Source organism: Beta vulgaris, chromosome 4 (genome assembly GCF_026745355.1).
Source record: "Beta vulgaris subsp. vulgaris cultivar EL10 chromosome 4, EL10.2, whole genome shotgun sequence".
NCBI classification, from domain to species: Eukaryota; Viridiplantae; Streptophyta; class Magnoliopsida; order Caryophyllales; family Amaranthaceae; genus Beta; species Beta vulgaris.
Window position 1 is genome coordinate 43,498,329 of NC_079205.1, and position 17,736 is coordinate 43,516,064.

Sequence of the window (17,736 nt, forward strand, 5' to 3'; positions counted from 1 at the left end):
ATATAAAAAATTATTATTGAATGTTAGTCTTATGTTTTTCTTAGACATTTTATATTTATAACATAAAAACGAGGGTTTCTATTTTATGAATTGGAGAGAAGAAGTTTATCGTTATAATAACTTATATTATTTGATAATTATTTTTAAAGTAATTGGATAACTCTCATTGTCCGATGTGTCATACAGGAACTGAAACCATAAGTCACCTTTTCTTCACATGCTCTATTACTCAAAAATATTGGAACTCCAATCATATAAGACAAAAAATTTGGCATACTATACCTACTAATATTGAACAATGTCTTACCTCACTTCGCCACCGTCCTAAGACTATTCGTTTAGTTAGCTATAGCCTTTGGAGCATATGGAAAGAACGAAATTCTATTGTTTTTGAAAGAAGTAATGTCAATATAGATCGTATATACTACAGAGCCTGGCATTTGCAACAGGAATGGACCGCTCGCTCATTGGTAGATATCTCTCACACTATATCTTCCCTCCCACTGTGCAGGCCACCTACCAGAGTGTATGTTCGATGGCGCCCCCCTCCGCAAGGATGTTGTAAACTTAATTTTGATGGCTCTGTTGTTGGGACCTCCGCTTCGGCTGGTGTAATCATCCGTAACTCTGCAGGACAAGTTTTAGCAGCACAAACATATCATTTTGGTCAAACTTCTGCCCTTGTAGCTGAGGCCTGGGGATTACGCAATGGTCTGATTTTGGCTCAAAATCTCAATATCTAGAACATCTATGTCGAAGGAGACAATCAGGTGGTGATTCACATTCTTCAAGGTCGATATTCATGTCCATGGAGCATTACCACTCTCATCAACGATATCCGGTTGAAAATTAGTCAAATGACTATTTGTTCCATAGATCACATTTTTCGCAAAGCCAACCGCACATCAGACTATCTATCAAAAAAAGGTCACACTATTTCTGCTGGACGTTGACACAGGAAATGATCCTACACTAGCCTATTTTGTAAACCTAGATTTGTCAGGTTACTCCCTTGAGAGAAGGGTGCCCTAACTTCTCCTTCTGTACCAAAAAAAAAAAAAAAAAAAAAAAAATTAGAGTTTCCTAATTGTAGTTGTTTACGGGGAAGTTTATAAATATACCATCATCACCTCAAATTTTGTTACACTTAAATCTTTTCTACACTCTCCATCATTAATACCCAGCGACAAAAGACTTGCCCATTCAGAGCAGAAAATATATGTTGGGCAACTAACATTATATGCAAACGTTCTTGTAAGAGTTGACAAACATAAGAATCGATCAATCATTTTCTAATTAGACTGACAACTTTGTCATAATAATTGAGGACAAGTCTTGAACTTGAGACCTTAATTTTAACATTAGCAACATATTCATTGACTTAATATAATAATAATTTTCTTCTAGTTTTTTATTACTTTTGTTATTAATAATCCCCCATTCTCTCTATTTTTAAGAGTTTTCTACCCTATATTTGGTTTCTTTCTCTTCTTTTATGGGAGCTTGGAGTTTAATTTTATTCTCTTCCCACTGAAAGTTTGAAAAATGGTATGGAAAAGTGTTCTTATTGGTTGAAATTCAAGACTATCAACATAAAGATACTGGAAATTCAGATGCGATCAATATGGTTAAATCAAGAGTTTTTTTCCCAAACTATGTCAGAATGATAGATCCTTATCAATAGCAATTTGCTTCAACAAATACAAGGAAGCTTCGTTGTATTGCTCGATCTGATTCATTATAGTCTTTTGGAATACGAATTTGATTTGATCTTGTCTTGATTTTATATTGTTTCTCTTCAATACTTATTGTAGATGACGTTTGGCTTTCAATTAATGAAATTTCATTTTTAGAAAAACATGATAAACAACCATTTAAGAAGGAAAATCATAAAGCAGCTCAACTCATCATCAATTTCTAAGAAATAAATTTACAAGCATTCCAATAAATTTATCCATATTGTGCTAACACGTGAAGTGTCGCTCGCACCCAAAATCTAGTCGCCCTAAGGTTTTGTTTGGTTGACATTGTTTAACATAATAAGTTAGAATTCCTAGGAATTGAAATTTTTTAATGCTGTTTGGTTGACAAATTCATGGGAGGTAGAAATTCCTATAAAGTTTCAATTCCCACAAAATGGAGGAAGTTACTTACTTAAGTGTACCTAGGTAAGTGAGAATTTCCATGAGAATTTTCATTTCCCACGAATTACCAAACAACATTCAACCAAACAATCACGAATATAAAGTGGGAGTTAGGCATGGAAATGGATCGGGTTCAGGACGGGTGGAGCTTCACCCGCATCCATCCGCCCCACATACATCCATTCATCACCCGCATAAGCCATCACCCGTGTAAGACATCACTCGCATCCATCCATCTGTCATCCACCGGTTGAATGGGTCGAGTGGTTAGTGGGTGAGGATATATATTAGAACTTTTACAATAAATTATTACATAAGAAATACTTATTAAAATTTTTAACTAAAAATTTACTAAAGTAAGTAAATAAACATGTGTAATTGATAATATGGATGATGGATGGCAGGATGGGTGTAAGTGGGTGATGGATCGAGTGACGTTGTTGAAAAAAAAATCTCACCCACATGCATTACTCGCCACCAGCTTTTCATCCATTTATTTTGGGTGTTTACCCACTTAATAAAATCGGTTTAAACGGATGATGAATGATCCAATGCATCATCCATTTTCATCCCTAGTGTGAGTGCCCCTTTCCTTGTCATAAGCAGCATGGTTTGTCACACGTGCCCCTTTCCTTGTTGATTACACCAGCACGTGCCTTCTCCCACCAGAAACACGCCTAATTACTAATTAGCTACTCCTATTAACAAAACAAAACCAATTGTTTTTCCATATTTTTGAGACAAAAATCACAGTGCGAGAGAGAAGAGAAGGTGGTGGTGGAGATAGAATAGAGAAGAGAGAGAGAAGGAGAGGGAAAAGAAAAACAAAAAAAAGGCGATTACTAAATCAAAAACAAATAAAAATAAATTCTTTGATGAACCCATAAAAAAGAGAGAAAAAAAAGCTTCGGCTCCCTCATTTCCTCTCTTTTTCTCTCTCTTTTTGTCTGTCTCTTTTGTTATCTCCCTCCCTCACCAAACCAAGTTTAAAAAAATCAATAAAATTGTGAATTTTCATTACTTTTTCCCCAAAAAAATTTGATTTTTGGATTAATTGCTCCTTAGGTTGCTTTTTTTTTTTTTTTGTGGGTATGTGTAATTTAATTGAGGGTCCTTCAAAATTTTGGTGATTTCTTTGTTTGGGGAATTCTGTTGTTTTGATGGGTAATGTGGGTTGGTTTTGATTATCTAAAATTTGGGAAAATTGTATCTGATAAATTGTTGGATCGGTGGAATTGATGTGAGTTGTGGGTGGTATGATCTGGGTAGTTATGTTAGCAAAGAAGAAAATTATGAGAAGTAATTTTTGATTTGATTGGTTTCGGTGGATTAAGTTGATCCACCAGAATAATTGAGGAAAAGGGTTTGAATTTTGAGATTAAAAAATCTTTGCTTTATTTTTTGAAGATAAAAGTTCGGGTCTTTTATTGTCCACTGTATGATGGATCTTGTAGTTGGTGGAAAGTTTAAGCTGGGTCGTAAGATTGGGAGTGGTTCATTTGGTGAACTTCATTTGGGTATGTTATTGCAATTTTTGCTCTTCTATATTGTTCTTTGGTTTTTTGTTTTTGCTTGTTTAAGTTATTATATTATTCATGGTATTGATTGATTGAATTAGGGACCAATATAACAAACGGAGAGGAAGTTGGTGTCAAGTTGGTACGTCTTCTTGCCGTCAATTTTTATTTTGTCTATCCTATCTTTGGATGATCGAATTGCTTGCTGTTGTTTTACAAATTCTTGTTGGAATTCATACTGTTTCATGCAATTTGTATTAGACTATCACAAAATTTATAGCAACATATGTTTAGGGGTATAACTTATTTGTTAGTTTAACGAGGATAGTTCCATTGCTCTATCACTCTTAAGGACATTGATTGCTTAACATTGGAGTGAGGTTCTTGCATTGCATTGCGGCAAATCGCCAAATCCTGTGTGACTTATGGTTATAGGCCTAGAAAAGTGCAACATCCAATGTGTTGCAACTTACATTGCCCATTTAGATTTAATTTATTAATTGAATTGGAGAAATGTTTGTGTCCGTGCAATCACACAAGGCACCAGAATGCTTCCTGCTAATCAAACTAAACATTACTTCTGGAGGCTAGATTATGTCTAGACTCTCGAGTGTGTATAATAAGTGTACTGTGGTATGAGGCTGAGCTTTTTGCCTTGGGGTTTGTGAGCTGATATTGTGGTCTCTTTACAAGATCTTCAGCATAGTGGGTAGCATACAAATGGTTTGACATGTATCAGTCTTTACAACTTAAAAACCTGTCGATTTTAAGCTTATATAACAAGATGGTGCTGAACTATGGCAATTGAATGGAATCTTGGCAGTATAAGTGTCCAGAGCTCCTTGAATTTTAGACTAGATGATATTAATATCTTGAATCAAGACACATGAACTGCTAACTAATTATGCTTGATTTTATACACACATGAAACATTGTTCAGTCACACAAGGCACCCGAACCAGTAACTATGAATTGTGTTTCGTGAATATGCTTTGAATTTCTAGGTTGTAGCCTGGACTTGGTTCTTAGTGAGAGGACTAAAGAAGGTATGTGCTGAAATATATGACTGATGCCCTATAAGTGAAAGGGGTTTCCTCACTAATGACAAGAATATGTTTGATTTCATTTAGGAGTTTGCTACGAATTAGCAAGATTTGTTTGACCTCATGAGTGTGCTTCTCTGTCCAGTTGTGAGGGTGTAATCTTAGTAGTCAACAATTCTTTTTATTTTACCGTTTCAGCAATACTAAACATCTGGATGAATGTGTCAAACAATGAGCATTAGAATTTAGGAAGGCATGAGTCCTTGTACAATCATTTGTACAAATTGAGAATATAGGGCTGAAAGCCATCGGGAACTTTTTGAGCTGTCGTAGCTAGTGTGCTGGTGTTGTAATATTTATGGATTGTATGCTAGTCATGGGAAGCAAGGAAAAATTGCACATCTGGTAACGGTCACATTGTCGTGGAAACGACTTGTAATGGATCATTGATGATGTGGCGAGAAGGACGTGATTTTTCTCCCGGTGTTCAATAATGGGGCTTTGCTGGAGGGCAACTTGAGAATCCGTTACAACTCTGTATTGGAGTGGCTGAGTTTTTATTCCATGTTTGGAAGACATGTCCTCTGCTTCTATCTTGACAAGTGTATCAAGTCTATGTTGCTCGGACTCTTCATTTCACCTCAAGTACCCGTGTCGGATCCTTGACACTCGGACATGGGTGGGACACTTGGACACTTTGTTTTGGGCTAAAAAAAATAAAAATTTTCAAAAAATAGCCGAGTCGGACACTTGGACACGTATCCGTGTCGGACATGGGTACCCGAGTCTGAGCAACATAGTATCAAGTTGCTTTGTAATTGCATGAGCTTTGCTCTTTCTGATGAACGAGAAAGTAGATCGGGGAATAGGGATAGTTATTTTTAGTTAACTTGTGTAAAGGGTTCAAGTCTAACTAATCAATGCTTAGGAGACAAACTTGCTCAATTAGTGGTTGAGGTGCCTTGTTTCAAAGGGTTGAGTGCGTTTTGTTAAAATTCATGAAGTTTTGCTCACTAATACTTCAATGTTTTAGGCTCACTGGTGCACTTTTTTTTTTCCTCTATAATTTGTTCAAATGAACTTATACTTCCTCCGTTTCATCATTATCGCAACATATCTCTTTGACACATTTTTTAAAAAAGCCATGTGAAGTGGAGAGAGGTAGAGATAGACAAAAAGTGGGATCCTCATGTAATAGAAGAGAGATAAAGTGAAGATATTATCAAATAAGGAGAGGTTGCAATCAACATGAAACTTTAAATAAGGAAAATGTTGCAATTAAAAAAGAACGGAGGAAGTATGATTGTTCTGAGGATGTTTTCAAGAGGATATGGAGTGAGATGTGCCCTTTTCAACTTTCTCCCTTAATTTGGTTGTTGTTGCATCCCTTATGACAAGCTTAATTTATGTAAAATATTCCCTTGTTAGTATACCGTGGCGTTAAATGGCTAGTAAACTCCTATGCTATAAAGCACATGTGGCATATAGGTAGTGTGAAGCTAATGATCCCAATTAGGGAGCTAGATTTTTTTTGGTGTAGTTTACCACATACTCCCCCCGTTTCACTATATTACATTAAAAGCTAGGAATTGGGGGTAAAGTGGGTACAAGAAATGAAAAAAGTGGGGTTAGGTGAGAAACAATTACTCCATCTGTATCTTTTTAATTGCTACAATGTGAAAATTTTTTGAGACACAATTTCAAACCTTAATATCTTGAGTTATGTATAAGATAATATTATAAAAATTATGTATTGGAGAGTACACATTCAGATGAATCAAACAGGATTCCGCATGACTATGTTTTTGTTTACGTATATAAAACTATAGAAGGTCAAAGTTGTCATGTGAATACTAATAGTACCCACAAGTAGATTGTAGCAACTAAAAAAAGACGGAGGAAGTGTAAAATAAGGAGACTTAATTATCAAAATAACAAGATGTGGTGGGCCTTATGTCACAAAATGGAAAAAGTGAATTGTGTAACTTTATATGAAACAAACTATAAAAGATGCCTTATATTCAAGCCAAGCTCAGAAATCCGCGGGCGCAGGCTCGATCCCGCGGGCGAAGGAATTCGTCGATGTGCAGCAGCCCGAAATCCCGCGGGCGCAGGGTCGATCCCGCGGGCGGACAGGAAGTCCGTGAGAATGGGGAGCATCGGCTGCGGGCACGGGCGATACCCCGCGGGCGCGGGACGGGCGACTTGAGCATAACGCGTTTTACGCGTTTTTTGTCCGTTTTGTATTAATAGGTTATTTCTACCTAGGTTTTACACTACGAGAAACACTCTGTTCTCTCTGTAATCTGGTTTTCCTCACATAATAAATATTCTCCCTCTCTCTGCCGTGGATGTAGCCAAATTGGTGAACCACGTAAATCTGTTGTCTGATTTTATCGCTTTTTGCATTCATAATTTGTTTCTCTCTCACGTCCGTTATAACACATACCAAGAAAGAAAGTGAGTAAATTTCTTAGTATCCAAAAGCAACCTTTTGGTACCATTGAGCAGTAGTGTTCGTGAAGAAGGTTATCGGTGAAAAGTGAAAAAAACATATATGGTAACATGCTCAACCTTGGTTTATGTCAGAAGTGGAAGGCTATTATTCCACGTTCCATGTGTGAGAAAAGGAGATAAATAGGACAAAAAGACATTCAAGGATACATGATATATATTTTCTCCTGTCTATTTTTGTTCCTCTTTTTTTTTTTTTATTATTATTCTTATTATTATTATTATTATTTTTTTTTTAATTATTATTATTATTCATTTACTTCTGTATATTTTAGTTAATGTATAGTGTGCTGAGTGATATTTTGTGCCGGTAACCTCAGGAACCTGTGAAAACAAGGCATCCACAGCTTCATTACGAGTCAAAATTATACATGCTTCTTCAAGGAGGGAGTAAGTATTTGTTCATTTCTCTGTATTATCTGGCAGATTCTTCATCTGCAAGATAGGTAATCTCAAGACTCAAGAGTATTGTGTGTATCTGATTTATCAGTTTGTTTTGTTAATTGAAGCTGGAATTCCTCATTTGAAGTGGTTTGGAGTTGAGGGTGAGTACAATGTCATGGTGATTGACCTTCTTGGGCCTAGCCTTGAGGATCTCTTTAATTATTGCACCCGAAAGTTCTCTCTGAAAACTGTTTTGATGCTTGCTGATCAGTTGGTATGTTCATCTCTTATCTTTGATCTTTGTGACCAGTATTGAATTTCTGTTATTTATTCCATTGTGGTGATTTTGATCATGTCATTGTAGATCAGCAGAGTTGAATACATGCATTCCAGAGGCTTTCTTCACCGTGATATTAAGCCTGACAATTTCCTGATGGGCTTGGGGAGGAAAGCAAACCAGGTTCTTAATCGTACTTCTGCATTTATTAACTAATTCAAAACCAGTACAAGCACTATGATTTAAATGAGTATTACCCTAGGATATGTATTGGCATATAAATGAGTAGACTGTGGCCGTGCATGGGGATGTGATGTCTTGGCATATTGTATTTATTTGTTTTAAAAAAAATCATAAACCTTGGAATTTGTACATGTATTAAGTTTATTGAAACTCAATATTGTGCAGGTATCACATGTGGCTAGTAATCTCATTTGCTTTCCACATTATATTGAGTTTCTGATTACATGTATATAGCATGATCAATGATGTGCATATATTAGTCTTCTTTGAAAAGAGGGAGACTCCGCATTTAAAAGAGATGCTAAATGCTGATTTGTTGCTGAATACGTTCAGCTATATACAACTTTGGACCAATTATTGCCTTTTGAATTTGATACTCTTTTGTGCAAGTTCATTGTGGCATCTCCATTAGGAAGTGATATATTAAGGTTTAGCAAATAGTGGTGGTTTTTACGCGAATTTTTATATCGAAATAAATCTTTAAGTGTGTTGTCGTGAAGAACACACTCATAAGCGGCTTTCCTCATCTGTTATAAAAGTTTTTTCATTCATGATAAATTCTTCTAAGGAGATTTTCTTAGGATGGGATACTCTTAGGCGAAAAGTAGAAGGAAAGTGAACAATGCTTATGGGACGAAGTTTCTTTCAATTATCCGAAGTTGTATAATGTTCTGCCTACTTAATTTCTCCAGTTGTCTCCTTGATAATACAAGGAACAATAGCCATGAGAATCTCTTTCGGAGTTAGTGGCATGTGGGTATAGGATATGCTATGAGGGGAGTATGGATCTCAGTGATATCCCTTGGTTTTAGTTTTGTGTGATTTTTCTTGTGTGACTCTGAAGTGAGGATGAGAAAATTGTTTGAACCACTTTCTAGAACACAAAATGCTGTAGATCTTAGTTTTAAAAAGCGCTCCCAAGGCGCGCCGAGGCGCTAGGCGAGTGGAGGCGAGCCAAAACACATCCTCCAAGTCAGACAAAGCGCATGACGAGAGGCGAACACAGGCACGCGTTTTCTGCCGCCTTTGGGTGAGGCGCAGGCCCAGCGAGGCGCACACTTTTAGGGAAGAGGCGCAGAAATGTCGATCTTGGTTGCATTCAAAGAAGAAGATGAAGAAATTTTTAAATTAAATGTTACGTTAGCTTTAATACACACATTTCGAGCAAAAGCCCTCACCTAATTGCATGAAATATCTCAAATTTAACTGAAAATCCAAAGCCCTAATTTGGGAAAAAAAACCCTAATTTGCCAAATTGAGATATGTGTTGAATTGAGTGGTTGCCAGACTTCCAGACTGTGACAGAATAGGCCGGCAGGCATCCTCGCCTGATGTTTAGCAACAAATCGGCGGTGGTGGCCGACGGTGAACAAATCTGAGGTAAGTTCTCTGCGATTTACTTTCCTTCTCTTCGATCTACTTTTTCTACTTCGTCGTCGCCCTCTGTCATCTTTTCTTCTCTCTTTCTCTTCGATCTGGAGTTATGTTTGATTTTTGAATCATGATACTCCGGTTCTTATGTTCTTCGCTTATGACAATTCTTCTAATGTTCGGTTACTTTTCTCTTCCTTCTTTTCTTCTTTTCTTCTATTCTGTTCTTTACCTTTTTTTTCTCCTTTCCGTGGGGCCCACTGTTGTTACCTCAACAGAGAAGTAATTTTTTTTTGGAACAGCAGTGAACTAGAGAAGTATATGAAGTGAAAATAGAAACATATATTCCTATTTTAGAAATGCTGCCAGTTTTTTATTATGGAATTTTATATTAAATACTTTAATATGTGCTTATCTACAGAAAAATTAATGTGATAAAAAATAAATAAATAAGGGTGTGCCTCATGTACAAGATGTGTGCCCCTTCGCCTTGTGCCTTGCGCCTTGCGCCTTTTAGAACTAAGCTGTAGATATACATATTCCTTTACAAGTGTGGAGGCAAAGTTGAGGGCTAGTATTATACTCTTATAGAAGTCCACAGCACACTCACCATTTGGAAATTACATTGCCATGTCGCTGGACGAACATGATTTGTCATTGGTTTGAATCTTATTTTTTACTTTTTACTTGTCTTCCATTAATAGGTGAAATAGTTTTTAACGATTTTTTAACCTAAGACTGGTTGCTTCATATGTTATGCTTTTATAATAAGGCATTGAGGCTAGTGATTATGTTATTGGAAGAAATAAATATTAGTAAATGCCATGTATCTGTAAGGGGAAAAAAAAAAGTAAGGCCAATGTAAAATATTCTGCTACGAATTCAATAGTGTGCACGCTTAATATAGCCTGCTCTCCGTTATCACCACCGTAATTATGATATTATCTAGCCTCCAAATGTTCACGTGCAACCTCGCTGTCCCACTAGAGACCCACAACAAACCTATGAATCATGATACCATATTCAAAAGATATTGTAAGTATTAATTCATATTGAAGATGCCGGGGTTAAAAATCTAGTCTTTGGTTGCTGGTTGTATATAAGCCATTACTACTAAAGATGAGTAGAACTCTTTATATCATGAGCGTGGCAATGTGGCATGCAAATATGCAATGTTGAAGTGCTATAAGGTCAAAGATTGCCAAAGCCTAGCTCATATAACGTGGCCGGATCTGTTGCAAAATTCCGGGTAAAGTTCCCTTCCGTCTCCTTAAGTGGAGAACTTCAGGAGGTGGCTGGGTGATTCATTGGAAGCTTTTCTTTGTTTTTGTTGCATTGTTTAACCTTGCCTCCAGGGTACACGCTTTCTCTTAGTTGATAGCTTTTATGCAGACATAGGTATTGGGTAAAGTTAACACTAAGTCACGAGCTATATGTTCCAGTGACAAAGACAAGGGACAGCATTTTGCCGGATATGTGGATATGGTGTTGTGTCAATAGCAAGTGTTGCTCGCATGTATTCCTTCATTGTGTGGCTGCAGCCTGCATGTAATATTTGGAGGCGGCTTTTTGCTGTGTATGGGGAGTGACCCTTAGGTTTTCCCTTGTATTCTTCTGGAGCAGGTTGTTTTGTGGGCTTTGGAATGGCCAACGCGATGTTGTGGCAGAATGCTAATGGTTAGAATAGAATGTCCGCTTTTTCTTGGAATTCGTGTTAACAAGTGAAAGAGACCTCTATGCAGATGCTTGCTTATAGATATACATCACTTGGGGATGGACTTTAGATCAAATTTACCACCTTACAAACATTCTGTCTATTAGCATATTTACCATCTCAATATCAACAAGCACAATAATAACAAAACCTTAATCCCTATAGGATGGGTTGGCTGAGCCAAGATTTTACCATCTCAAGCATCAATGATATTTTTAGCCGTGATGTAAAAAGATCTTTGGGCGTTGGTTTTTTGGATCATTCTGTCTAAGAAAAAAGCTATTCTCTGTAGCTTTATGTGTTGTCTTTTGCCGTACTGCAGGTTTACATCATTGACTATGGCCTTGCAAAGAAGTATAGAGATCTTCAAACTCACAAGCATATACCATATCGGTATGACTCTGGCACATTCTTGTTATATGTTCATAAGAGAAATCATACAACGTTGTACTGTTCAAAATTATATTTTTGTGGGAGACATCCGCTGTAGTCATATTCGCTTCACATCAGAGATTAATTTGGATGACAATCCAATTTTCTTTTCATTTTCAGATTTGAACTCCACTGGTTCAGTTACTCTTTTTTGTCATTAAATTCTGACATGCTGAGCAAGAATTGACTTGTTTTTGTGCTTTTCTCCTGTTTAGCGTTCAGCAGCATGAACGACTCTGTTATACTTTTATACTTCCTCGATTCTACTATTATTGCAAGTTTGCAACATGTATGCTTGTCACATTTTTGTAAGAAAGCCATGTGAAGAGGATAGAGATAGATTGAAAGAGGGACCCATGTTATAGGAGAGAGAGAGAGAGAGAGAACAAATTACCAAATACAGTATTGTTGTAATTGATGTGAATCCTTCAAATTAGGAACTTTTGCATCTAGTATGAATTGAGAAAGTATGTTGTAAGATTCAGTCCCTTTTTTTACTTTTAAAGCTGCGGTTGTTAAGCAGATTTATCCTTGTAACCTGATGTTTACATAATAAAACTATTACATGCGAAATTTCCCCGTTTAAATTGCCATGAGCCATGTCACATTTTCGGAATTGTAGTTAATTGTAACTTGTTGTAAGCCAAATATTACTACTTTGTAATTGGTTGTTCCATGGCCTGTGGTTACAGTTTTTTTTTAAGATAAGGAAATTGTCTCTGTTACTTGCATTTGTTTTGTCTGCATTGATGCTTTTACGTTCATGCCATTTTCAAGGAAATCTTTAACTTGATCTTCACCTCTCTGCAGGGAAAACAAAAATCTCACTGGCACTGCCAGATATGCCAGTGTTAACACTCACCTTGGCGTAGGTAATTGAGTGAAATTTGTTTATTTTTACTCTTTATTTTTTTCCAGAGAATTCATGGTGGGAAGTTGAATTGGGTTATGTGTTTTATGCTCAGAACAAAGCCGGAGGGATGATCTGGAGTCTCTTGGTTACGTGCTTATGTACTTTCTGAGAGGAAGGTTGGGTATAGCTTGGGTCTTGTGCTGTTTTTCTATCTATCCTTCTGAGCCTCTTCTGTTCTGCAGAATAATATACCTTCTTACTATGTTGGATGTTCTTCTGTTTTCCAATTGGTGCTCTCAGCCTTCCTTGGCAAGGACTAAAAGCAGGGACTAAGAAGCAGAAGTATGACAGGATCAGTGAGAAGAAGATGTTGACTCCTATAGAGGTCTGATTTTTATACTGTTAGATCAGAAAATCTCTACCAGCTGATAGGGATTATACTTCTAGATGGTCTGCTTGGTTGATGTGAATCTGAGTTATGACTAGACATGCTTAATGTTTGATGCACCTAAATAGATCTAAGCAATTTTGATTCAGTCGAGCCTTGATTCTTCTGCTTGTCATGCACTTACTTTTCGTTTTGTCTCTTCATACATGAAGTATGTGATGTTGAATATCTGTTGTCTTAGTATATATAGCCAGCAATAACTTTAGCAAAATATGTCCATGCTAGGCATAGCTACATGTCAATTCGAAAAAAGGTGTTGATATTTCTGGATTCTAAAGTATAGCGATTACACAAGCTTGGAAGCACTCTATCTGAGTGCAATAAGATCTACATCTTCAAGTTTGAGGAATAGCTGATGCTCTTTGTGGTTTGTGCTGTGGGAGCTGTTTGAAAACATATAACTAAAACATGATTATCAAAGTGTGAGAACTTGGGCATTCAATATACTTGCTTTAGTTATGTTCTGTAAACACGATAAGCAAATATTAAGGAAGAGACACATTGCCTGTGCCTTTTCTTCTTGTTCTTTGGGCATGCGACTGAATGTGTTAGATACTGCGAATGCACTTTGGGGGGCCTATGATGTCCTTCACATGCTCAAAGGCTCCCTTGAAAACTTATTCGGTCTCTGCTGGAAATGTGGGGGAACTCCTTCATGGCCGAGGGCATCCTTTCAGCACTTTCCTCCAGCTGTCTAATCATTTTAGGTCATCAGCCAACAGCTGTATCTTTTCCTCGACTATCTGCTATTAGGATTTAGGAGTTAACTCTAAGAGGTCATTGTCATTAGTTGCTTCATTTTCACTACTACAAGCCATTTTGACCACCACCCTGAAGTTGTACTAAGATTTACCTATCAGCCTTGCGAGGAACTAAATGCTTTGAGAAAAATTGCTATTGTGGATTCTATAGTGTTTCTCTAACGTGATAAATGTCATGTTTATCTTTCTTGTGTAAGTTAAGGACGTGCTCCACCATTATAACCCTTTATCATCTGGTTGTGATCTAATCAGATTGCAGTTTGCAAATGCTGCTTGATAGTTTCTCATGTTTTGTACTTCGAAGGATGGTAATATTGGTTGCTTACCTTTCATCCAACTTTGTGATTCCTTGGCAGGTTCTTTGCAAGTCATATCCAACAGAGTTTACGTCATACTTCCATTATTGCCGATCGTTGCGTTTTGACGACAAGCCTGATTATTCATACTTGAAGAGACTATTCCGTGACTTGTTTATACGCGAAGGTGCCCTTCCCCGGACCTGTCCTTGACTATGCTTCACTTGACTTAGCTGGTTTTCATTGATTAGTGTATCTTGCTCATTTATCATTTTCAAATTTCATCTTCGCTGGGTCTGCTTAGATTTTTTTTTTGGCAATAACTTTCCTGAATTAATTGAGACCTATTTAAACCAGATATGGTAAAGATGGTTATGAACTACCTAGCTCATCTTGTGGTGAACTGGTGATTGCTCAAGTTGTGAATATTCTGGTCTCCTATTGTTATTAATCATGTTAACAGTGACTTAATTCCTAAAAGTGTTGTGTCAGACCTGCATAACAGTTTTTGTATCTTTCATGGCCTGTTTGGTAGGCGTTAATTATAGGTTGTAATGGCCGTGAATTCCTATATAATGTTGTAAAGAAAGTCTCATACCGCTGTCTGTGGTAATGCCTGCGCATTCGCAACTACCAATTTTTTTCATAAATTTTCTTTACCAATCATTACCACTTAAGAGGTTTTATTGAGTGGCAATGAATATATATGAAGAAAATTACATCTTTAGGGATGAAGTTCTCTTATCATGGACAATAGCATAAATCTTATTTTTACAACATTAGGTAAAAATTCAACTTTACTACTTACCAAATTCTCCCTCCCTTGTATTTGTGATCTCAAATCTTGTTCCTAATTAGGATGATAGTTGTAAATATGTGATTCTGGACTATGTTTCTCTCTCTTTTAGAAATCATTAAGTATCTCCTTTTCTTTTATTATAAATAAACTTCCTATCCAACCCCCACCCCCTTTTTAAGTCATCTAATGTTGCATGTGGTTTTCTAGCACAAGAAATTAGGGGTAACATTTGACCCAGATATCAGAATTCAGGTGCAACTGTTTTTCCTATTAAATTCTGAACATCTCGGTGATCTCCTAAATCCAATAAGGCAAAAGAGAAGAGGGATAAAGGGGAATGATATTTTTGATATCCCCAAAAATGGTTAACGAAGAGCTCAATTTTTAGAAGTGGTCAGTTATGCTTCTCAGATTAGAAGCATGTTTCATGAATTCGCATTTTCACTGCAGCATTATATTGCAGTCAAGTCTTCTTAAGTAGTCATCCCCTCGCCTCCAAATCCCCAATCAATTTTCAGGAGCAATTGTGAGCACTTCTCTTTCTTCGAGGAAAGACTATATAGAAACCAAATGCTCGATGTTTTAGTAGCTTTTGTACTTGTTATATTACAAATTTTATACTACTTTATGATATTATGCAAATTCTGTTTCATTTCTTGGCATGGTTGATATTTCAGGCTATCAATTTGATTATGTTTTTGACTGGACAATACTGAAGTATCCTCAGCTTGGTGCTGGTTCGAGACTAAAGGTTAGTTGTACTGTACATTGGCGCGCATTACAATATTACACGGGTATGCAATTGCACACCCCGAACCTTCAAAACATTTGGATGCACAACTACGTTGTTAAATCTACTTGTTTTGTTGACAGAACTGCAATGATAGAGTTAGCCAACATGGAAGTTATGTGTTTGAGCCTCATAATGTGAATAATTTTCACCATTTTGCATTTCTTTGGCATGTAATCCCCTTTCCGTTCATCGTCATCTTGTTGTTCTACTGATTCTCTCTTTATTTCATAATTTCCTCCTGATGTGTCTCCTATTAATCATTGCATGACAATTTCTATTATTGATGTTGCAACATACCTTTCATCTTCTGGGTCACGTCATGATCACAAGCACGAAATTTCACTTGGTCTCAATTAATACTTCTGAATACGAAGTCTGACTTTATATTTATAAATTACTATATAGATCGTATTTTTTATAAAATTACTACAATGATAATTTGATGTTATGTTACAAAGAAGTCTTTTTTAGATTTTGCTTTCTCTCTTTATGTCAGTTTTGGAGATTTAGATTTATCCAAGTGGTTAGAGGTACATTCTATTAGTTCTTCATACCCAAATTCATATTTCTGGATCTGCCATTGGTGGTCTGTATCTTAATTTTTATTTTGCTGCAGCAGTTCTTTTTTGTTTAAATTTAACTCTGTATGTGGCATTTCAGGTACCTTCTGGGAAGACAGGTGGACATGCTGGACCATCTGCTGAGAGAGCTGATAAACATTCGGGTACTTCTGTTCCCTTACAAAGTGTAGCTTACTGGAATTATGAGTCCGCATACTCAGTATTATGGAAAACAAGTTTATTGTGAACATTCTTTCTTTCTGTTTATTCTGACACTCGTACATTTGATGTGTTCACAGGGAAAGAGGTCCGTGAAAAGTTTCCTGCTGCTGTTGAGGCTTTCTCGAGGAGGAATTCATCTGGTGGGCACGGTGATTCATCAAGACACAAGTCTACAGAGGTGGTAATGTCCTCGAAAGATTTGGTATATTAGGCAATTTCTTCCTTTTACTCCTTTCTTTTGCATCTGTATTTTTTCTTTCCAGTTCCTCTTTTTAATTATGGAATATGTTGAATCCCATTTATTTATGTTGTACACAAGTGAGTTTTCCCACATCGGAGAAGCGAGAAAATAGCCGCCTTATAAGCTTGGGGAGCTACTCTCTCAGTTCTCCTATAGCAAATTGATTTTGGGATGTAATCTGCTTTGGGATTATAAGTGGTCCAAACTCTTCTCATATATGGGTTGCCCATACCCTTTTCATATTCTTTTAGAAAAGATTGATTTATCTCGTACAACAATGGTTTTAATAATTGATGGAACAAATTTTTTGGCAGCCTGATTCTATGAGAAGCAGCCATACCTCTACTCGGCCCAGCAGCACGTCAAGAAGGGCTGTGGCTTCAACCAGCAGACCTAGTTCTTCTAATGGACCCAGTGAGCGATCCAGTCGTTTAGTCTCAGGTAGTGGGCGCTTATCCACCAGTCAAAGACTGAAATCTGGGTCTGAGCCCAGCAGGTTGGGAACCCCTTCTCGTCCCCCAACCGCAAATAAAGGTGTTATCGATGACGCTGTTCGAAGCTTTGAGTTCCTGTCAATTGGTAGAGAGAAGATCAGGAAATAACAAGTTGAGTTATTATATTCTCAGAGGCTGAGAGCTGACTGACCCTCTTATTCAGTTGCTGTGAGTCTAAGGTGCAGTAAAGGTTTCAACGTGTTATTGATTTCAAAATTGTGGAGGAACTAGACATGGGGATACATGCTGCTGTATGCTAGCAGTTTGTGCTGGGTCTTCTAAGCTGATAGCAGCCTCTCTTTATCTTTTAGTATCCCCCCACCCCCCTCTTCTCCATTGGAGTTCTAATGTCTACTTTGTATCGCGCGCTGTAATCTTGTTCCATATTAGATCAAACGATTGTCAAGGTTCAAAAAAATTGTTTTACTGTTGTGTATTTTTTAAAATCGTGTAAAAAATAATGAGTGGAAATGTATGCATTACGTGTCTTCCATATTGTACTTGTTAGTTGTTAGTCGTTGCGTTTCTGCTGTATCCAGGTATATTTTGTATTCATGCTTTTACCATATGATTATATGAGGGATTACTGTACATAATATTTTGGTCATGTACTATATGGAAAAAATGGAA

At 36.9% G+C, this 17,736-nt stretch overlaps 1 protein-coding gene across 2 annotated transcripts; it reads left to right on the plus strand.

Moving 5' to 3' along the window:
- The first annotated feature begins 2,862 nt into the window (after window positions 1-2,862).
- On the plus strand, window positions 2,863-17,620 carry LOC104907680 (casein kinase 1-like protein 11). 2 transcript variants are annotated; one of them, XM_048643163.2, is made up of 14 exons: window positions 2,863-3,661; window positions 3,763-3,803; window positions 7,539-7,608; window positions 7,728-7,876; window positions 7,967-8,062; window positions 11,530-11,600; window positions 12,450-12,511; window positions 12,605-12,668; window positions 12,793-12,877; window positions 14,058-14,184; window positions 15,474-15,547; window positions 16,250-16,313; window positions 16,449-16,552; window positions 16,927-17,620. In XM_048643163.2, the coding sequence occupies exons 1-14, from the start codon at window positions 3,583-3,585 to the stop codon at window positions 17,212-17,214; spliced, it is 1,374 nt and encodes a 457-aa protein (XP_048499120.1). In that variant the 5' UTR covers window positions 2,863-3,582; the 3' UTR covers window positions 17,215-17,620. The 2 variants fall into 2 exon arrangements, with proteins under 2 accessions (XP_048499120.1, XP_010694947.1); XM_010696645.4 differs by having other exon boundaries at window positions 2,865-3,661; window positions 16,449-16,573.
- The last annotated feature ends 116 nt before the right edge of the window (window positions 17,621-17,736 follow it).